This window comes from Esox lucius, chromosome 11 (assembly GCF_011004845.1).
Source record: "Esox lucius isolate fEsoLuc1 chromosome 11, fEsoLuc1.pri, whole genome shotgun sequence".
Lineage (NCBI taxonomy): Eukaryota > Metazoa > Chordata > Actinopteri > Esociformes > Esocidae > Esox > Esox lucius.
In genome coordinates this window covers 24,576,585-24,599,317 of record NC_047579.1, presented here as the reverse complement: position 1 = coordinate 24,599,317, position 22,733 = coordinate 24,576,585, and the positions used below count along the sequence as shown (strand labels likewise).

Sequence of the window (22,733 nt, the reverse complement as noted above, 5' to 3'; positions counted from 1 at the left end):
ACACATGAGTGAGCAGGCAAAACACGTCTTTTATTTCTTATGAAATTCACATTCAACTGTAGGTAATAACAAAATGGCACAATCATAAAACATGGCAACAAAGAAAAAAATTAACTGACCCCTGTTCAAAGGACTGCATACCCTTAGTTCTTAGTAATGTGTATTGCCCCTTTAGCATCAATGAGAGCGTGCAGTCTTTTGTAATAGTTGTCTATGAGGCCCCAAATTCTTGCAGGTGGTATAGCTGCCCATTCATCTTGGCAAAATGCCTCCAGGTGATGCAAAGTCTTTGGTCGTCTTGCATGAACCGCACGTTTGAGATCTTCCCACAGTGGTACGATGATATTAAGTTCAGGAGACTGTGATGGCCACTCCAGAACCTTCACAGTTTGTCACAACTTGGCCTTGTGCTTAGGGTCATTATCGTGCTGGAAAGAGTGTCCCACACGCAGCTTTTGTGCAGAAGAAGGCAAATTGTCTGCCAGTATTTTCTGATAACATGCTGCATTCATCTTGCCATACATTTTCACAAGATTCCCCGTGCCTTTAGAGCTCACACACCCCCAAAACATACGTGAACCACCACCATTCACAGTGGGGATAATATCCTGTTCTCCATAGGCCTTGTTGACCCCACTCCATACATTGCGCTTATGGTTGACCATAAAGCCAGATTTTTGTCTCGTCACTCCAAATTACAGTGTGCCAAAAGCTGTGAAACGTGTCAAGGTGTTGTCGGGCATATTGTAACCAGGCTTTTTTGTGACATTGGCACAGTTAAAGCTTCTTTCTGGCAACTTGACCATGCAGCTCATTTCTGTTCAAGTATCATCGTATTGTGGTCCTTGAAACAACCAAGTCTTGTTCCAGAGCAGCCTTTATTTCTCCTGAGGTTACATGTGGGTTTTTCTTTGTATCCCAAACAATTATTTTGGCAGTTTTGGCTGAAATTTTTTTTAGTCTACCTGACCTGGTCTTGGTATCATGAAATCCGAATTTTCCACATCTTAATAAGTGATTGAACAGTACTGACTGGCATTTGCAAGGCTTTGGATATCTTTTTATATCCTTTTCCATCTTTATAAAGTTCCAATACCTTGTTACGCAGGTCTTTTGATAGTTCTTTTCTGCTCCCCATGGCTCAGTATCTAGCCTTCTCAGTGCATCTATGTGAGAGCTAACAAACTCATTAACTATTCATACACAGACACTAATTGCAATTTAAAAAGCCACAGGTGTGGGAAATTCACCTTTAATTGCCATTTTCACCTGTGTGTGTCACCTTGTGTGTCTGTAAGAAGGCCAAACATTCAAGGTTATGTAAACTTTTGATCAGGGCCATTTGGGTGATTTCTGTTATCGTTATGATTAAAAAAGGAGCCAAACAGCTATGTGATAATAAATTGCTTCATACGATCACTATCCTTAAATAAACAAGTTTTTTTTCAATGCCAAAATGCCACAATATCTGCCAGGGTATGCAAACTTATGAGCACAACTGTAAATGGGGCGTTTTACCCCACTATCGGGTGGGGTAAAATTTCTTCCATATTTAGGTGTCCAAATCATTCTATCAATGTAATCTATTCTATTGAAAATAATTACATTTCAAAAACAGATTTTTTTCTGTGATATTGCACATTCCAATATCCAAAGGCAAAAAGCTATGTATAACATTTTATTACAATTTCAAATACCTTTTGATGATTATTTTTAAATATATTTTGTTACCTGTGTGAAACCATTAAGTTAAAAACATGAAATCAATAATATTTAGCAACTCATTCAATATCAGCGCCAATTGAAAGGCCTATTATATTAGATGTTAATATATACTCAGTAAACTAGCCATTAAATTAAAAACGACTTAAATTATGCTATATCTTGATCTTTTGTAATATTTCTGGACATTTTTTGTTATAATTATATTATATATTTTACCCCCAGGGACATTTTCCCCCAAAGGAAAATGAACACCACTAAATACAGGATTTCGATAAAAAAGGGTATTATAATTTCTTTCTCTGAACAAGAGGATTACTTAGCCTAAAGCCTTCCTATTGACATATCAATCTGATTAGAGGTCTACCTTCATCACATCACATGACAATGTTTTCTAAATGACAAGAAATAAGATCAACTTACATCTAAATCGCATCATGGAATTACTTGCTCAGTTGAGATGATTCAACAAAATTTAAACTGCTTGATACGCAGCTGCTTGATATGGTTAGATTAAGGTTTAGAAGAAGGGATGGGGTTAAGGTTATGGTTAGGGTTAAGGTTAAGTAGTCACAAGATTATCTGTAGAACATCTATGGACACACTTCAGGTACTCTCAAAATAATGTTACCAAACTGTTTATTACCCCTCCATGCATAAAGCGAAAAGGTCCCTTGATGAATTATACAAAAGTAATAGATTACATCACAGATTTTATTTCATTGACCACGATTTCAGGAGGCAAGATCTGCCTTGTTACAGAGTATCGTGATAGATCTATCGTGATAGCTCTGTTCACATCAACATTAACGCACTAGCCTCCTCGGAGGTCTGGAAACTTCCATCCATCCATCCATCCATCCATCTTCTTCCGCTTATCCGGGGCCGGGTTGCGGGGGCAGCAGTCTAAGCAGGGATGCCCAGACTTCCCTCTCCCCAGACACTTCCTCTAGCTCTTCCGGGGGGACACCGAGGCGTTCCCAGGCCAGCCGGGAGACATAGTCCCTCCAGCGTATCCTAGGTCTTCCCCGGGGTTTCCTCCCGGTGGGACGGGACCGGAACACCTTCCCAGGAAGGCGTTCCGGAGGCATCCGAAACAGATGCCCAAGCCACCTCAGCTGACCCCTCTCGATGTGGAGGAGCAGCGGCTCTACTCTGAGCTCCTCCCGTGTGACCGAGCTTCTCACCCTATCTCTAAGGGATCGCCCAACCACCCTGCGGTGAAAGCTCATTTCGGCCGCCTGTATCCGGGATCTTGTCCTTTCGGTCATGACCCAAAGCTCATGACCATAGGTGAGAGTAGGAACGTAGATTGACCGGTAAATCGTGAGCTTCGCCTTGCGGCTCAGCTCTTTCTTCACCACGACAGACCGATACATCGACCGCATTACTGCATAAGCTGCACCGATCCGTCTGTCAATCTCCCGTTCCATCCTTCCCTCACTCGTGAACAAGACCCCTAGATACTTAAACACCTCCACTTGAGGCAGGCACTCTCCACCAACCTGAAGTGGGCAAGCCACCCTTTTCCGACTGAGGACCATGGCCTCGGATTTGGAGGTACTGATTTTCATCCCCAACGCTTCACACTCGGCTGCAAACCGTCCCAGTGCATGCTGAAGGTCCTGGTTTGAAGGGGCCAACACGACAACATCATCCGCAAAGAGCAGAGACGAAATTGTGTGGTCCCCAAACCTGACACCCTCCGGCCCCTGGCTGCGCCTAGAAATTCTGTCCATAAAAATTACGAACAGAACCGGTGACAAAGGGCAGCCCTGCCGGAGTCCAACATGCACTGGGAACAAGTCTGACTTACTGTCGGCAATGCGGACCAAGCTCCTGCTTCGGTTGTACAGGGACCTGACAGCCCTTAGCAAAGGACCCAGGACCCCATATTCCCGAAGCACCCTCCACAAGATGCCCTGAGGGACACAGTCGAATGCCTTCTCCAAATCCACAAAACACATGTGGATTGGTTGGGCAAACTCCCATGAACCCTCCAACACCCCGTAGAGGGTATAGAGCTGGTCCGGTGTTCCACGGCCCGGACGAAAACCACACTGTTCCTCCTGAATCCGAGGTTCTACTATCGGCCGTATTCTCCTCTCCAGAACCCTGGCATAGACTTTCCCGGGGAGGCTGAGAAGTGTGATCCCCCTATAGTTGGAACACACCCTCCGGTCCCCCTTCTTAAAAAGATGGACCACCACCCCGGTCTGCCATCCCAGAGGCACTGTCCCCGACCGCCATGCGATGTTGCACAGGCGTGTCAACCAAGACAGCCCCACAACATCCAGAGACTTGAGGTACTCAGGGCGGATCTCATCCACCCCCGGTGCCTTGCCACAGAGGAGTTTCTTGACCACCTCTGTGACTTCAGCCCGGGTGATGGACGAGTCCACCTCTGAGCCCTCATCCTCTGCTTCCTCAATGGAAGACGTGACAGCGGGATTGAGGAGATCCTCGAAGTACTCCTTCCACTGCCCGATGACATCCTCAGTTGAGGTCAACAGCTGCCCACCTCTACTGTAAACAGCATTGGTAGGGCACTGTTTCCCTCTCCTGAGGCGCCGGATGGTTCAGAATCTCTTCGAGGCCAGCCGATAGTCTTTCTCCATGGCCTCACCGAACACCTCCCAGGCCCGAGTTTTTGCCTCCACAACCACCCGGGCTGCAGCCCGCTTGGCCTGTCGGTACCCGTCAGCTGCCTCAGGAGTCCCACAAGCCAACCAGGCCTGATAGGACTCCTTCTTCAGCTTGACGGCATCCCTTACTTCCGGTGTCCACCACCGGGTTCGGGGATTGCCGCCTCGACAGGCACCGGAGACCTTACGGCCACAGCTCCGAGCGGCCGCTTCGACAATGGCGGTGGAGAACATGGTCCACTCGGACTCAATATCTCCAGCCTCCCTCGGGATCCAGTCGAAGCTCTGCCGGAGGTGGGAGTTAAAGATCTCTCTGACAGGAGACTCGGCCAAGACGTTCCCAGCAGACCCTTACAGCACGCTTGGGCATGCCGAGTCTGTCCAGCTTCCTCCCCCGCCATCGGATCCAACTCACCACCAGGTGGTGATCAGTTGACAGCTCCGCCCCTCTCTTCACCCGAGTGTCCAAGACATACGGCTGCAGGTCAGATGAGATGACAACAAAGTCGATCATCGACCTGCGGCCTAGGGTGTCCTGGTGCCACATGCACTGATGGACACCCTTATGCTTGAACATGGTGTTCGTTATGGACAAACTGTGACTAGCACAGAAGTCCAATAACTGAACACCACTCGGGTTCAGATCAGGGGGGCCGTTCCTCCCAATCACGCCCCTCCAGGTGTCACTGTCGTTGCCCATGTGGGCGTTGAAGTCCCCCAGTAGAACGATAGAGCACTTTCCAGCACCCCTCCCAGAGACTCCAAGAAGGTCGGGTACTCTGCACTGCCGTTCGGCCCGTAGGCACAAACAACAGTGAGAGACCTATCCCCGACCCGTAGGCGCAGGGAAACGACCCTCTCGTTCACCGGGGTAAACTCCAACACATGGCGGCAGAGCTGGGGAGCTATAAGCAAACCCACACCAGCCCGCCGCCTCTCACCATGGGCAACTCCAGAGTGGTGAAGAGTCCATCCTCTCTCAAGGAGTGTGGTTCCAGAGCCCAAGCCGTGCGTAGAGGTGATCCCGACTACCTCTAATCGGAACCTCTCAACCTCACGCACTAACTCAGGCTCCTTCCCCACCAGCGAGGTGATATTCCACGTCCCTAGAGCCAGTTTCCGTGTCCAGAGATCGGGTTGTCTAGGCCCCTGCCTTCGACTGCCGCCCGATCCTCTTCGCACCGGCCCCTTATGGTCCCTCCTGTGGGTGGTGAGCCCACGGGAAGGCGGCCCCACGTCGCCCGTTCGGGCTGAGCCTGGCCGGGCCCCATGGGGGAAGGCCCGGCCACCAGGCGCTCGCATACGAGCCCCAACCCCGGGCCTGGCTCCAGGGTGGGGCCCCGGCTGCGCCATACCGGGCGACGTCACGGTACTCAAAATTGTATACATCATTAAGGGGGTCTGGAAACTTGCTTATTAAAAAAAATATTTCTATTGGATGTTAGTTTTCATATATAAGACAGAGTCAATAAAGCCATTACAACTTCTCTGCTTAAATACTATTCTGAAAAAAAGGATGTTTTCACATGCCTTCCTACAAGCTATGGTAAAAGTTTAAGTTTAAAGTTCAATCAAGTATGGCCGACAGTCTGCGATTTATTGAAATTGAAAACGGACAGGTCAATGATACTAGTGATTATTCCTCTGATTTCCATAATCGAGGATCAGGTTCATGTTCTGAACGCAAAAGGAATGGCAGCAGCAGTTAGTATCCGGTGAAGCCACCTCCCTGTAATGAGTTTTTGCAGGTTGGGATGTCTGGGGTTGAGACTGCCACACCACCTTTTGTATTTCAGTTCTCATTCAGCTTAAAATGAGCCTTTTCCACTCACAGAAGTGTTTGTTTTTCTACCTCATCTACGCTTTTATATTAGCAGAATATTGTGACAGGAGCCAAATACTGCTTTAGAAAACCAATCATTCAGCATTACAAGCATTTGTATTATATCTTCTAATACGAGTGTGTAGTTCGGTCACAATAATGATGATTTACCCAGGAAAAGACCATCCTTGTTCCTCAAAGACTGATGGTTCACCACAAACCGATTTTGCTGCCATCTTCGCTTAGCTAGCTACAGTTGCACTGAAGGCATTATTATTGTGAGCACCTGTATAAGCCCTTTCTGAGCAAAGTATTTGATTGGGTTGACGTGTTGAGACATTACTGACAAAAATATTGTTTCCTACCCCTTTGCAAACAAAGATCCATAAGGTATTCCCCAGACCTAATGACATTGTAGGTCTGGTTTAAGAGTCTAGGACTACTACAACTCACTGTTAAGTTAGGTCCTCTTGCTTGTACGATCAAAGACCCTGTAGTTTACAACATTGCAGTCGGCCTTGTATTCCAGATTTCCAAGTTCTCCCAAGTTAACGCAATCCTCTGCGCACTGTACTGGCTTCTAGTTGAAAGTGGCCTTCACTAGAAGACCATTCAGCTTAAAAATGTCTCTCCCTACCTACAGGCAGTGTCCAAACCCCATATCCCTAACAAAGCTCTTCAGTCTACCACCTCTGGCCTCTTGGTGCCTCATCAACAGTCTTTGTTTGGGGCATACCTCAGGCGCCACTGACAGTGCATTTTTAAATTAAGTAGTTTCACCAGTAGAAGTTCTGCAACGTTCATTTTTAACAAGGACACTCACAGAAATGCTTGAGAAATTCGGGAAGGTGAGCGATACAAACTCTTATAGTGGAGGGGTAGAAAAGTTTCAGCCAACTGCTGAGCAAAGAACAATGTTATCTACTCTGGGATCCAAGGCTGAAGAGATTTCTTTATTTCAGCAGAAGTGTCAGACAGAAAGATGTCAGACAGAAAGATGTCAGACAGAAATAATTGGATAGATGTCCTTTTGTAGAATTAATTGGAAAGACTAACATACAGTAAGTCACAATGGAAAAACATGTAATGTGTAATTTGCACTTCAATATCAAATACTTGTCTGTAAGTTGTGTATTTTACTTATCAGTACACTGTCAACAACCTAAGCATTACAATAATTATATTGTAATATAAGCATTACAATAATTATATTGTAATGCTTAGGCTGCCGAAATTATGACCCCCAGCACCCATTCCTCGCAACAACAAAAAAACACCTCCAGGCTGGGAAAGGGCTATTTGACTGAAAAGTGAGTGATGGTGCTGCATCAGAGGACCTGGCCTCGAAAATCACCTGACCTCACATCAATTAAGATGGTTTGGAATGGTTTGGACAGCAGAGTGAAGGAAAGGCAGCACCAGTGTGCCTTGAATTCTAAATCAATCCCTGTCATTGTCACCAGCAAAGCACCCCCACACATCACACCTCCTCTTCCATGCTCCATAGTGGGAACCACACATACAGAGATCATCCGTTCACCCACACTGCGTCTCACAAAGACACTGCAGAAATAATCCACAATTTCCACTGATCGAATGTCCAGTTCTCATGTTTCTTGGTCCAACCATGTCTCTTCTTATTGGTGTCCTTCAGTTATGGGTTCTTAGCAGCAATACGACCATTAAGGCCTAATTCACAAAGACTACACTGAAAAGTTGATGTTGAGATCTGTCTGTTACTTGAACTCTGTGAAGTATTTATATGGGCTGCATCCTGAAGGGCTGTTAATTGTCAACTTCTGAGGTTGGTAAATCTAATGAATTTATCCTCTGCAGCGGAGGTAATTCTGGGTCTTCCTTTCCTGTGGCGGTCCTCATGAGAGACAATTTCATCATAGAGCTTGATGTTTTTCTCAACTGCACTTGAATATACGTTCAAAGTTCTTGACATTTTCTGTATTGACTGCCCTTCATCTTTTAAAGTAATGATGGACTGCCATTTCACTTTGCATATATTAGATGATCTTGCCATAATATGGACTGCTAGAGTACCGATATAATGGTTTTCGGTATACCAACCCTACCTTGTCACAACAAAATTAATTGCCTTAAACACATTAAGGAAATAAATGCTTTCCAGGCGACTACCTCATGAAGCTGGTTGAGCGAATGCAGAGTGTGCAATTTCTCATCAAGTCAAAGTGTGGCTACTTTGAAGAATCTATAATCTGAAATGTATTTAGATCTGTTTAACACTTTTTTGGTTTCTACATTATTCAATATTCGTTATTCCAAAGTTTTGAGGTCTTCACTATAATTCTACAATGTGGAAGATAGTGAAGTTAAAGAAACATATAATAATGTCTCTGTGTTTTGAATGATTATTCACTGTATCTACCACAATTTCTCTGAGTGAAAGAACTGCACAATTTTGCACAATAAACAGTTTAACAAGTTACCAGGATATGAAAGTTACGAAAGATTATTGTAAACATTCACATACATTTGAGTAACTCAGGAGACACGAATCCAGATGGACAAGGCATGTAACAATTATAAATAAGTATAACATTTTACATAATCAATTATTAAATTGATCAACAGCTCACTTCAGAAAGGTGTTTATTAAATGATATTTCGATTCCATATATTAGATTCTATTGAATGAGGTCACTATGTATTGCACTCTTCTTACTAAATCCATCCTACTTGTTTCTATCGCTAGCTGTCACCATGCTGGCTTTTCACGATGGCTGTCTGCGAAAGACCATTTTGTTGACGCTAGAATTAATTAGCTACTTATCCTTGTCTTCATCCATCTGTTATGGGTCGACAGAATTATATTTTCCGTGTAGAGGACTGCCATTTTTTGCTAGCTATCTTTTACAAAAGTCAAAGTAACAATCCCACGTCAGCAGTCTCAATTAGTGTCCACAGATGAGAGCAGCTATACGTCACTTTCCTCTCGTCCGAAAGACCACGCCTCCTTTTGGTGGACAGCTAACGCTGTTGAAGTCAACCGCGCCAAATTGGAAATATCTCTGGTACCATGCCTGAAAGCTGCTGCGTTGTGTTTTGCACGTTGAATAAGAAGAAAAAACGATAGTTTACGTTTTTCTTTACTTCTCTGAAAAGCAAAGGACAGCAAAAGAAGAGATCTGTGGCTTCAGGCCATGCAGAAAGGGTGAAAATGGTCAACTATGGGACCCGTCCTGTCGACACGTTTATATCTGTGGCAAACACATCTTCACAGGTCAATGAAGTGAATGTTGATGCTGCATTGAAAAGGTACATAGAACATTCTGAAAATCCACTCCCTTGAAGTGATTTTATGTCACGATTACCGTCATAATAATCCAAATTCAAAGTGTGTCTAAATGCTGCATTAATGCAATGATAAGAAAATTATAGGGAATTCAATCTTCAAAAATGTAATTAACCAACAGATGTAACTGTCATTGCAAACTATTGTAACAATACACATTATTCATTTCATTCATTCAGCCTACCTTACAGGTGCTGGTCATAAAATTTGAATTATTTCAGTAATTCCATTCAAAAAGTGAAACTTAATATTTCAATTGATTATTTATTTTAATTTTGATGATTATAACTGACAACTAATAAAAAACCCAAATTCAGTATCTCAGACCTTTTAAAAAAGGTTAAATATTGAAGACACCTGATGCCACACTCTAATCAGCTAATTAACCCAAAACAGCTGCAAAGGCCTTTAAATGGTCTCTCAGTCTAGTTCTGTAGGCAACACAATCATGGGGAAGACTGATGACTTGACAGCTGTCCAAAAGACAACCATTGACACCTTGCACAAGGAGGGCAAGACACAAAAGGTCATAGCTAAAGAGGCTGGCTGTTCACAGAGCTCTGTGTCCAAGCACATTAATAGAGAGGCGAAGGGAAGGAAAAGATGTGGTAGAAAAAAGTGTACAAGCAATAGGGATAACCGCACCCTGGAGAGGGTTGTGAAACAAAACCCATTCAAAAATGTGGGGGAGATTCACAAAGAGTGGACTGCAGCTGGAGTCAGTGCTTCAGGAACCACCACGCACAGACATGTGTTTCAGCTGTCGCATTCCTTGTGTCAAGCCACTCTTGAACAAGACACAGCGTCAGAAGTGTCTCCCCTGGGCTAAAGACAAAAAGGACTGGACAGCTGCTGAGTAATGTTCTCAGATGAAAGTAAATTTAGCATTTCCTTTGGAAATCAAGGTCCCAGAGTCTGGAGGAAGAGAGGAGAGGCACAGAATCCACGTTGCTTGAAGTCCAATGTAAAGTTTCCACAGTCAGTGATGGTTTGGGGTGCCATGTCATCTGCTGGTGTTGGTCCACTGTGTTTTCTGAGGTCCAAGGTCAACGCAGCCGTCTACCAGGAAGTTTTAGAGCACTTCATACTTCCTGCTGCTGACCAACTTTATGGAGATGCAGATTTCATTTTCCAACAGGACTTGGCACCTGCACACAGTGCCAAAGCTACCAGTACCTGGTTTAAGGACCTGGTATCCCTGTTCTTAACTGGCCAGCAAACTCGCCTGACCTTAACCTTATAGAAAATCTATGGGGTATTGTGAAGAGGAAGATGCGATACGCCAGACCCAACAATGCAGAAGAGCTGAAGGCCACTATCAGAGCAACCTGGTCTCTCATAACACCTGAGCAGTGTAACAGACTGATCGACTCCTTGCCACGCCGCATTGCTGCAGTAATTCAGGCAAAAGGAGCCCCAACTAAGTATTGAGTGCTGTACATGCTCATACTTTTCATGTTCATACTTTTCAGTTGGCCAACATTTCTAAAAATCATTTTTTTGTATTGGTCTTAAGTAATATTCAAATTTTCAGAGATACTGAATTTGGGATTTTCATTAGTTGTCAGTTATAATCATCACAATTAAAAGAAATAAACTTTTGAAATATATCGGTCTGTGTGTAATGAATGAATATAATATACAAGTTTCACTTTTTGAATAGAATTACTGAAATAAATCAACTTTTTGATGATATTCTAATTTTATGACCAGCACCTGTATAGTCGCCGGGTGCTAACTAGTTAGCTTGAAAAACATGTTAGCGATTTAATTTGTTGACAGTAATGTCAACGAATTAAAAAAATAAAATTACAGATGTCATAAATACATTACCTGGAGATTCAATAAGGTACTTGCGTAAAGTATATCAGGATATGACACCTCCTGCCTCTGGGTTGGGTGTTGCCTGAATGGACACTCAACCACTATTTATTGAGTTTTCTCTACATAACCTTGCCGATCATTGATTGATTGATCATTGACATAAAATAATTGTTTGCCTAACTGACCTTGGTGTATGTGCTTCTAATAGCTAAAAAGCAATATGGTTTTCTTATTTTGTATGAATGAATGGCCAAAGACGTCGGATTATGTATTCACCGCCAGTCAAATTAAATGGGCTGCTTACCCCCAAAAAGGGGCGGGAGCAAGACGCGAAGGCAAAATACCCGGATGGGCGCTCTCATCAATTGCTTTGGCGTTAGATAGCAGCAACAATCTTTTCATCTGTACTCGTCTTTTTTCTGTGGCAAACGTAATCATGGAGCTTAAAATAATACTACTTAGCTGGCTAGTTAATATTGTAACGTGAGCTAGCTCTAGTTAACACATAGTCGCTACAAATGCGGGCTACTTAATTTAACATTTGCGGTTTTGTCAGTCATGGAAATTATATTGTGATGGGGATAAGTTAAGCGACTTTGACTTACGTTGGGGTTTTTTTTACAAATAAAATGTCCACAGACTTTGCGTTTTCACCTGACAAGAAAGGCAGGCGATAGGGGAGCAAGAGCAAAAAAGTAGCTAGAAATAACCATCTGCTATGATGGAGCGAGGCCACACCACTTTGAAAAGTACTGGACCAAATGCCAGCTCGCCACACTTTATGCCGACGGCTCTGCCAGGGTTTGTTTACATATAATACATTTTCGACATTAGGCATTATTAGACATTAATGTGCTTAATATTTTGCATACAAACCCGCTTGTCGTTTTCGCTTGGATGACGTTAAAAAGATACGCCACATACCTCCCAAAAAGTTCCACTCAATCTGCCTTCTCGTTATGCATCATACTATGACCAGAATGGTTTGCTGGGTGTAAACCTTTGGGCTTTCCGTAGTTGTTTTCGAAGTGACGCGTGTTGCATTGGGAGCATGTCAAGACACTAGATATGCAGGATTATTAAAATGAAAACGTTTATTTTCAGAATAGTCTAATTTATTAAAACTACCCTGCAGTCATCAAAAAACTTGGTACGTTGTTTTACTTGTGAATGCATATAATTGATAGCCAGCTAGCGAAATACAAGCAAGACATCCAGCATGCAATGGAGTTACGCACTAGCTAGCTAGGTATTGAAAAACTTGCTACATATTCGAATTTTGTCTATAACATGCTACTAAAAGCACAACACAAGGTATGATTTTAATTGTGTTGCTTTCCACCTGTTATGCAGTAATGTAACCAAAAGAACCCGACCATACAGTTTAGTCACAATACAAATCAGGTTGTTTGTTGTCTGTTGGTTTATTGATTTTGATGGGGACGATTGTATAAGCAATCCACAAGCTTCCACAAGCTTGAACAAAAGAACACATTTCTTTTGGGTTGCGGCACTTCTCGATAAATAGGCTATTTTGTTTATCCACCAGCAGAAGTTTGTCAAAACATGGTTCCCTCATTTATAGAATAATACGTCTGCCTAGCATAAATATACAAATAGTTTGAAGCCCATTTAAATGAACTCTGAGTCAAGGTGTTTATCATGATTCAGTGCCTTCTTGATTCATTCTTTTTTGTAGTTTTTAGTTAATCATGACCAGATTGTGGGTCCTTAATGGTCTGAGGATTATGTAATTGAATAGACAAAATTTATCTAAATATTATTTGATTGAAGGAGATAAAGTTTTGAGTCAGTGAAAAGGGCCATTAGTCCATCACTACTCTTGAGTTCTTTGTTTGTAACCATTAAACCCTCCTTTGCAGCCGTCTCAGAGAATGTTTAGCATGTGTCTACCATAACTATACATTTACATTACCTTTTTATTTTAGTTTTTGCAACCAATGTCTTTTTATCTATTGTTTTTAATAGAAAGCATGGCAGAACAAAACGCTCCCTCGGTTGCCATGGATGCGGTGCTGGTGCGCAGCATAGCCCTTCCAGATGACATGCCCCGTATTAAGGGCTACGACTTCAACCAAGGAGTGGACCACCGGGCACTGCTCCAGTCCTTCCTCACCACTGGCTTCCAGGCTAGCAGTGTGGGTCAGGCCATACAGGAGATTAACAAGATGGTGAGACACACTGGAAGGCATTTAGCCTAGAATCCAATCTATGCTCTGTGAAACAGTGTTGAAACTTGAAAAAGTTAGATTCCAGGCTAGATGACACCATCCATCTCTGATCCTTCTCAGAGCAGTGTCACAGCACATACAGATTTGGAAGCAAGCTAGTGTAGTTACTGGACCAGAGGATGTCCCGCTCTGTGATGGAATTGATCTGCTAGGCACATGTCTTGAATCCGTGACATAAAACCAGAGTACAGATGGGGACTGGGGATTGTAATCCAGACACCCGAGGACAAATAGGACAAGAGATTACATAGATATTTAGGATACCAAAATAGGTGATAGCAATAGTAACAATTGTTTGCCATTAATGTAGAAATACAGCATTCATTATCTGTTTATAAGCCAGAATCAGTTTTGAGAGAGAGGTAAAAAGACAGAAGTGTTAGCGGGATTCTATCACTAATTTTCATATTTTTGTTTTTTGTCACCTATTATACCTCCAGATTGAGAAACGTCTGGAGCCAGTTGAGGAACAGGAAGCATGTGACCCCTCAGACTCCTCCCCTTCCCACTCTGGTTGTACCATCTTCCTGGGGTACACCTCCAACCTCATCAGCTCTGGAGTGAGAGAGTCCATACGCTATCTGGCACAGCACAGAATGGTACAGATACAACTAGGTTCTATACAACAATAGCTGAATATCTCAAGCACCATTGCTGAAGGGCTTAATGTCTGCTGTTTTTCATTCCTCCCCTGTACCTCCCCTGTCATTTTTGTTAAATTAGTTGGAAATCTTCAATTCTTCTTGGGTATAAGTCTGCTTGTTTTGCACACCTGGATTTGGGCAGTTTCTTTCATTCTTTCTTGCAGATCCTCTCAAGCTTGGTCAGGTTGTATGGGGAGCATCTGTGAATTGTGATTTTAAGATCTCCCTATGTTTCATGAGGTTCAAGTCTGAGCTTTGGCTGCACAATTCACGGACATTCACAGACTAATAAGTTCCAGCGCCGTCTTTGCTGTGTGCTTCCGGTCATTGTCGTGCTGACAGATAAATCTTCACCGCATGCTGTGAAGCTCCTGTATGCTCTCTATCAAGTTTTCTTCATGGACCTCTCTGAATTCTCTGTTCATCCTTCCCTCAATCCTGACCAGTCTCCCAGTCCCTGCCACTGAGAAGCATCCCCATAGCATGAAGTTCCCGTTTAAAGTACCAACATTATGCTTGGAAGAATAATAATAAGGAACTTGAATAAATACGTTCGAACTTGAATTAACCCCTAATATCTAAAAATAACACTATTTATCATAATCATTTAAATATTAGGACCTTCCTAACAGGTGGATGTGATAGTGACTACAGCTGGGGGAGTTGAAGAGGATTTCATCAAGTGTCTGGCCCCCACCTACCTGGGGGAGTTCAGCCTGTCAGGCAAGGAGCTGAGACAGAGAGGCATCAACAGGTAAAGAACAGTTACCTCCATCATGGATCACAGATCATAACACAGTTGTTAATGTTTGTATCTGTTAATGACCCATTCAAATATTAATATACAGTATTGGTTTCTCTTTCTTTCCCTTTCTTTATCTGTAGGATAGGTAACCTCCTGGTACCTAATGACAACTATTGTAAATTTGAGGACTGGCTAATGCCCATTCTGGACCAGATGGTGCAGGAGCAGAAAGATGAGGTGAGCTTATAACCCTCACACAGAAAATTGATATTTAAAAAGAAGAGTTCTGTTTTATGTTGTTCCTTTTGGTTTCTATGTAGTAACATTAAGATGACCCTTGACCTCTCACCCTTTAGGGTACCCACTGGACTCCGTCCAAGATGATTCATCGTCTAGGCAAGGAGATCAACAACCCAGAGTCAGTATACTACTGGGCTTACAAGGTGAGGTCTGGATCTGGAGATCAATGCTCAGATGGTCTTCGATGAGCTAGTTAGTCACTTATGTTGCATTGAAGTGGCAGCTTGTGTTCTTTGAACTCTATTAAGTGTCTTATAAGTATCCTTCTTTTATCATGAAAGTTTTTTTACATCTGAAATCTGTTTCAGAATGACATTCCGGTGTTCAGCCCTGCCCTTACTGATGGCTCGATAGGAGACATGATCTATTTCCACTCCTATAAAAACCCTGGACTTATATTGGATATAGTGGAGGGTAAGGGAGAGAGGTGATAGGATGTGTTTATTCCTGTTGTGCCTGGGTGGTCTATTATGAAGATGGTTATTGATTGGACATTACATTAACAGTGTAACCATGTATATTTTCAGATATCCGCATGTTGAACAGCAAGGCAGTGTTTGCTAAGCGAACAGGGATGATCATTCTGGGAGGGGGGCTGGTCAAACACCATATTGCCAATGCCAATCTCATGGTAACTCGTCTCATTTGGTTTTTCATCTGTATATGACTTCTGTATATGTTTATTGTTTTGTAGGTGGTTCAATTAGCTAACCGTTCAATTAGCTAACCATTTTGGGTAACTGCTATTTTGTCCGCTTCTCCCTGTTACTCTTCTTTCTTCCTTTTTTCCACCTTCCTTTCGGTCTCCATGCTCTCTCCATCCTCTCCCTCAGAGAAATGGAGCGGACTACGCAGTGTTTGTGAACACGGGGCAGGAGTTTGATGGTTCTGACTCCGGTGCCAGACCCGATGAGGCAGTGTCTTGGGGGAAGATCCGCATGGATGCCAAGCCAGTCAAGGTACAGTCACACAACTTACAACTGGGACTCTGTAAAGTTTTGATTCACTAAACAGAAATAAAATGATTATCCTTTGTATGCCATGTTTCACAGCAGCTAACTAAGCCATGATTACCATGTTTTGAACCTCAGTCAGAAACAGCAATGGTTGAAACCTTTATGCACACTCAACCTTTCTTAGAATATGTATTATCTCTATAAGAACAAACAATCTCATATATTTGACTCACAACCATGTTTTAATGAAATGATGTATTTGGTCAGTAGAATTGCTATGTTTAGTGTGTTAGTGTGTTTATATTATATGTAAGTGTAAGCTATGAAGTAGCGTGCCACTTGTGCTTCTCCCTCCAGGTCTATGCTGATGCTTCCATAATCTTTCCACTGCTGGTAGCTGAGACATTTGCCTTCCATGCTGATAAGCTGATTCCTGAGAAGACACAATGACAAACATTTTTCCAACTGAACACTTGATGGGTCACTCACTAACTTCTTTGTTTTATGCATTTAGTCAACATGTTATTTGCTGACTATTCTCTACATTATTTTAGATTTCATGGGTCTCATCCCATTAAAGATTTATCTGATTCTCATCCCTAGTCAAAAAGGTTAAAAATTAATTATCTTCCTGAGCAAGACAGTTAAACCCTATTTGCTAAATAAAAATGTGTTCTTAGCATACTTATCTCGTAAAATGATGAAATGCTCCTCTTATTTTTAGAATGTCACAATAGATTATTATCCACCTGATGTTTTGTTTGACCAAACAATATGTGGATTTGTCCCTAATCATTTGTGTTACATTAGGTAAATTGTCATGTGTACCAACAAATGTGTTGTAGTTACTAGAACGGGCAGAGTGTGTGTGTGTGTGTGTGTGTGTGTGTGTGTGTGTGTGTGTGTGTGTGTGTGTGTGTGTGTGTGTGTGTGTGTGTGTGTGTGTGTGTGTGTGTGTGTGTGTGTGTGTGTGTGTGTGTGTGTGTGTGTGTGTGTGTGTGTACTTGCATGTTTGAGACTCACATTGGAGAGTAAGGCACTATTCTGATGAACTTTCGAAGATAAGAAGAGGTTAGTATATTTGTATTTCATGTTAGTGAGAGATGATCTCTGTGGGAGCATGCATCATTATTCAAAGAAAGTATTACCTGACATTGAATGTATTCACTTCTTTACTTAGTGCCTAATCATCATACACAGTTTATAAGGATTGTCTTACAGCATAGGGAAGAAACAATATTGGAATTGTTTATTTATTATTTTAAAAATCCATATTTGTGTCTTATTCCCAAGTGGTTGAGGCATCTACTTGTTAGTTGTCAAACATGTTTCCTCCACTTATCGATGGCTACTGTATGTGTTGGTGAGGATTCGGTTAGGGTTTCAGTAGTTTGGAAATTTAAGGATAACCATACAAATGTGTAAAACAATATGATATTCATCAATGTCTGTAAGTTCATGTGTTGTTTTCAGTTTATTTGTAAACTGTCACTTTCCATTTTTCTCCTCGCTTTCCCTCTTCGCAGCCTCTCAATTAAAGCATAGCTATAGTATTATGTTTACTGGGAGTTTTTTCTCCACTGTCACACAACTTATCAGCATGCTCCTCTACACAGGAAGGCTATGCTGCTCTTTTCTATACAGCGTCAGCTTTAATTCTGTCAATGTACATTTGAACCTCAACGGTTTATAACTCAACACTAACTGGAAGGTTTATTATTCATGAATAACAATGACTAATATGACCACCCACATGTGAGCCTGAGCAGAAGTAAATTCATGCAAGTTACAGGATTTGTTATCCTGGGGGATAAAGAGTTCAATGAAAGGTGTTGTTGGCTGCTGAGAAAAGGCCATTTACCCCAGCTGCTGTAGTCCTTGCAGGTACCAGCAGAGGCTTCCCTTGCCTCACGCTGTAGTCTACCACCACAGAAACTTTTTTAGCTGCTATATCTCTATATGTGTTGTCGTCAGGGTCAAGTTTAAAATGGTTTCACATTTTAAGGATCTTTTACATTTTCTTAACACCGTAGCTAAGTGGAGAAAGGTGCAATGAGACTGACTCCACCAAGTATCAACACATTTAAAATGTAATAAAAAACTGAGTGTTTTCTTTTGTCATTCCTGGTAGAAAGGTCTGTTTGTGCTTTAGTCAACTACTCACAACTACATTCCTGAATAATGATCTAGATAAAGATTTTTTCCATTATTTTTATTTATTGGTAATGCACACAAGTATATAATGCCATGCAAGCAAGCAAATCATTAACAATAAACATGACCTTAATATAATCATTTAACTCTGTTTTCTGACTCTTACAATGTGTGTTGAGCCCAACAAAATAAAACTGTAAGGGATGATTCACTACTATTACAAAGGCACATTGATGTCCTGGTTTTCCTGGCACGGTTTCCAAATACTAGCATGTTATTGGTTGTGCCGTCTATCCATGTCCAAACACTCCCATTAGCATTTTTGGCATATCAATTCCAAATGATCTAAAGCAAGAGTCAGCATGTGTGCCAAGAGTGGCACACTAAGGCCATGCATAAAAACATTACAATTCCACATTTTAATTTCATTTTAATTTCTTAGATTTTCAATGATATTATTTTCAATTATTTTGTGCACCTGTTTCATTTCTAATTATTTCACCAGTTGCAAAAAGATGGCGAACATGATTGAAATTGCATTGGTTTTCACTGGAAGGTTGTAGATCCCATGACATTTAATCTTGATTGAGATGAGGTTTTATGATGTTGCAGCTAATGGGTTCTGCACAACCTGCCTCTTCCTTCCCTGCTAAATTCCAAATTATACTGTTCTGATGAGCTTTCACGTTGCTAGAAGCTGGCATCCCTTCTTTCATTATTAAGTTCAGAACCAAGACGCTATTAGCATTTTAAAAAAAGTGTCCGCTTATTTAATTCTACTTACAGAAAATAGAAATGTTTTACCAAAGGTCCGGCTGTTTGGCTGTTCTGTTATAAAACAGTTTTTTGTCAAACCTCAAGTGTACAGCCTCATTTTTAAACAAGGCATGGGAAACATCCCAGATGAGGCAAAAAGGGCTGATGAAATGAAGAGGGCCGTGTCCAGGTATGAGTGCATTGCTAAACCAGATTTTTTTTGTTGTTGTTGGTAAACATGTAAACCTGGCTTTCCTCTGTCATTTCAAGGCTTGATCTCCAACACATTTTTTTTACCTGTGTTTTGTCGGCTCTTGATAAGAGTGTGGATGTAAAAAACATTCTGAGTTTTGCAGTTGTCGCTTGATTTTCATAAATCAAACTGATCATAATTATAACGTCCATGAATCAATACCAACATTAAGCATTTTTACTTTAAAAGTAAATAGGCCAAACATTGCAAGGAATTTCACGTTAGGAATCAGGACTAATAATGTAATTTATGGGCTATTTAAGGTACATGTCAGCTGTAAGGAGTTACCTTGAAACTTGTTTTGAAATTATAATGTATGTTATGCAGATAAAAATGTATTTTTAACTATTCATATCATGTCAGAAATGTTCTAATATAATCTTCAGATCTCTGATTACCATCAAAAATTTTGAAATATAATCAAACTATACTAGTTGAAAACTATAATCAAAATTTACATTTCAGGGAAAACCTTGTGAGTCTATAGACTCATTTCATGCCATATTAAAAAAATATAGGGATGTGTGTTAAAATTGTTAATCCAACTATGTGCTATTTGGGAAGTAATATACTGTAATAACTATAGCCATTATATAAGGCAAAATGCAAAATTAAATTAAATTCTGTAATGTCTGATTCACTAGCATTATTCTCAAAGTAACTACGAACACAGCATCAAAAGCTCAGGAGAGGCACCAGATTATTAATTGCTGATTACCAGTACCTACCTTCAACTTAATTGAAACACGTTCAAAACGCACATGTCCCTTTACTGTTGATGGGAGGGTATAGTGCTTCGCTGCTTGGCCTGTGATGCTGAGATTCATTTCGTTGACTGGATTTAATAGTACTTAATAAATACACTTTAAACGTGTTGATAGTTAAATAGTACTTCTGTGGGTTGTCTACTTTTTATGCAGGCGATGTGTCAGGTGATGTTTAAATTAGCTTCAATAAACATCCTATCAATTTATATTAATATTCATAAAAAAAATGTATTCATCAAGACCAGAGGATTCATTAATGGAAATAATTTAGTTTGGCCAAATGAAATGTCCTTTGCATGGCACTGCTGATTGTCAAAATACAAAATATCAAAATATAAAATGTATAAAGGGGTAGTTCAAACTCTGTATGTTCATATGAAACCAGTCTATGAGAAAACATTTACTTTTACTGCTCAAATTGTGTTGGTGAATAGTTTATAATCGCAATAAGATACTTGGTGGGTTTGTGATATATTGTCAATATACCCCAGCTGAGGACTGTATCCAGGTACTCTCTGATGTGTTGTCCATAAGATTAGCCTTTGCCTTGTTTTATTGGCCATACATCAGACTCCCTTGTACCTTATTGACTTATGTCATCATCATCATAATCAATAACTTAGGCCATGCATACACTACAGGAAAAGATTATTGGAAGCTACTAGTTCATCATCCCATACGAACATTTTATATATGGCTATATATATTTAAAATACTTATTTTAAAAAACATTATCATATATGTAAATTGCATATTTCAATGTGACATATAAAAATGACCAATCTTTGTATATTTTGACATATATGTACATATGTATTGATCAAACCAAATACAAGTTTACAACATACAGCTCCGGAAAAAATTAAGAGACCACTGCACCTTTTTCTTTCCTTTCCAAAAGAGTCAAAAAGGAAAGTTGTGAGTGGGGAACAGAAGCATTCAATTTGCAGTGGTCTCTTAATTTTAACCCTTCTGTTCCTCACTCAAAACCTTCCTTTTTGACTTTTTTGGAAAGAATAGAAAAAGCTGCAGTGGTCTCTTAATTTGTTCCGGAGCTGTATGTGCTCATATAAAACATTTAAGTTACATATATTGCCATATATTACATTTCCGTATGGGATGTCTCTGGTTGGCAGTGCTAATAATGTGTTAAGTGAAAATCTCTCAATATGTTTGCTGTAGTTATTGAGGGCCTCATTGTTTGCATTCTACTTGGTAAGGTTCCCTGGACTATGAGAAACTGCCCCTCAATTTCACCAATCCACCACCATAATTCACAGTAAGGATTTATTTTGTTATAACCGTCCATTATTGTATGCCAAACCCACCTTTCATTTTCATTTTATCAAAATCCTCTATTTTTGTTTCATCTGACCACAAAACCCAGTTCCAAACAAAGTTCCAAAGACCTTTAGAAAATTCCAGGCACTGACATTTATGTCTTGATGAGAGAACAGGCTTTCATCTGGCAATGCATCCATTGCATTGCCAGATGAATGCCAACAATTTGAGAATGTTGGCATTTTATTTCAATAATGGTGATTGTTTAGTGTGTGTTTTGTTCATATTGTTCTACGGATGTGTTGGATTACGTGTGCATTTTTGTATTGGTGTGGATAAGAGAGTCTGTTCAATTACTAAAATGTTTAGTTTGTTTACAGTTTATGTTTTCAGGTTGTGTTTTCAGTTTGTGTTTTCAGTTTGTTTTCAATTTGTGTTTTCAGTTTGTTTTCATTTTGTGTTTTCAATTCTGGTTTTCAGTTTGTGTTTTTAGTTTGTTTTTAGTTTGTGTTTTCAGTTTATGTTTTCAGGTTGTTTTCAATTTGTTTTCAGTTTGGTGTTTTCAGTTTTGTTAAGGGAATGTGATTCTAAATCCAAGAGGTCATGTCAAGCAAAGCTTACACCAATCACGGCTGTTGTTGTGTGTGTGGTTCCACCCTTCCCAGTTCCCCTGAGAAGTTCATGAAGCCAAAGACACATACACGCACACACTTAAACACACAAGCAACTACCTTACTATCTGACAAGCTCTCTGTCTCCTCTTCATCATCCAACTCTAAACAAACTTAAGCCTCTATGTGATAGAAAACCCATACAGCGTCCTTTGTGCTGTCAATCTAATGTCTAGCCTTTGGTAAATACACATTCTGCAGCACATGGTACCGCATACACACACACAACACACACTCATACAAACATGCCCTAAAGCGCACGCTCAGACACAGCACGCAGTACCACAGAGACACCACCAATAGGAAATTAAAGAAAGATTGAATGAATGGAAAAGTAGTTTGTGCAGAAAAAGAAACGCCCAACTGGACTGTGTGACTGTGATCCAGGTCTATGTGTACATGTGGGGACATGTACAAAAATAATTGACAACCAATAATGGAAAATCCGACTCAGTGGTTCAGTTACAACTGGACATTGTTAGAATTGGGGTTACACTGAGGTTTAGTCATTACCGCTTAGGTTCAGGGTTAGGCATTAGGGCTAGTTTAAGGTTAGGCATAAAGGTTAGGTTATTGATATTATATTTAAAGTTAGGAAAGGGTTAGGTCTCAAGAC

The 22,733-nt window shown here is 41.0% G+C and overlaps 2 protein-coding genes across 6 annotated transcripts in view; one reads left to right on the top strand and one right to left on the bottom strand.

Moving 5' to 3' along the window:
• LOC105012885 (guanine nucleotide-binding protein G(I)/G(S)/G(O) subunit gamma-12) overlaps nucleotides 1–22,733 on the bottom strand; it is a 35,784-nt gene that overhangs the window by 2,568 nt on the left and 10,483 nt on the right. Inside the window, exon 1 of one of the 4 annotated variants that reach the window (XM_010874012.3) lies at nucleotides 12,215–12,321. The exons of 1 other annotated variant lie outside the window; for it this stretch is intronic. In XM_010874012.3, the coding sequence (XP_010872314.1) occupies nucleotides 12,215–12,260 (46 nt within the window). In that variant the 5' untranslated portion in view covers nucleotides 12,261–12,321. Of the gene's footprint in view, nucleotides 1–11,347; nucleotides 12,170–12,214; nucleotides 12,322–22,733 lie in introns of those variants that run through there. 2 more of the 4 variants (XM_010874014.2, XM_010874015.3) reach the window with 2 other exon arrangements.
• Nucleotides 12,329–16,917, top strand: dhps (deoxyhypusine synthase). 2 transcript variants are annotated; one of them, XM_029123386.2, is made up of 10 exons: nucleotides 12,329–12,488; nucleotides 13,328–13,530; nucleotides 14,031–14,189; nucleotides 14,867–14,988; nucleotides 15,120–15,216; nucleotides 15,336–15,422; nucleotides 15,588–15,693; nucleotides 15,807–15,910; nucleotides 16,113–16,238; nucleotides 16,593–16,917. In XM_029123386.2, exons 2-10 carry the CDS (start codon nucleotides 13,333–13,335, stop codon nucleotides 16,683–16,685), a joined length of 1,092 nt encoding a protein of 363 aa, XP_028979219.1. In that variant the 5' UTR covers nucleotides 12,329–12,488; nucleotides 13,328–13,332; the 3' UTR covers nucleotides 16,686–16,917. The 2 variants fall into 2 exon arrangements, with proteins under 2 accessions (XP_028979219.1, XP_028979220.1); XM_029123387.2 differs by lacking the exon at nucleotides 12,329–12,488 and adding an exon at nucleotides 12,549–12,652.

Excerpts from the sequence above, each read along its gene's own strand:
- dhps (XM_029123386.2), top strand. The coding sequence starts at position 13,333 with ATGGCAGAACAAAACGCTCCCTCGGTTGCCATGGATGCGGTGCTGGTG. Across the intron at positions 13,531-14,030 it reads TACAGGAGATTAACAAGATG|ATTGAGAAACGTCTGGAGCC; the intron begins GTGAGACACACT and ends TTATACCTCCAG. Across the intron at positions 14,989-15,119 it reads AGACAGAGAGGCATCAACAG|GATAGGTAACCTCCTGGTAC; the intron begins GTAAAGAACAGT and ends CTTTATCTGTAG.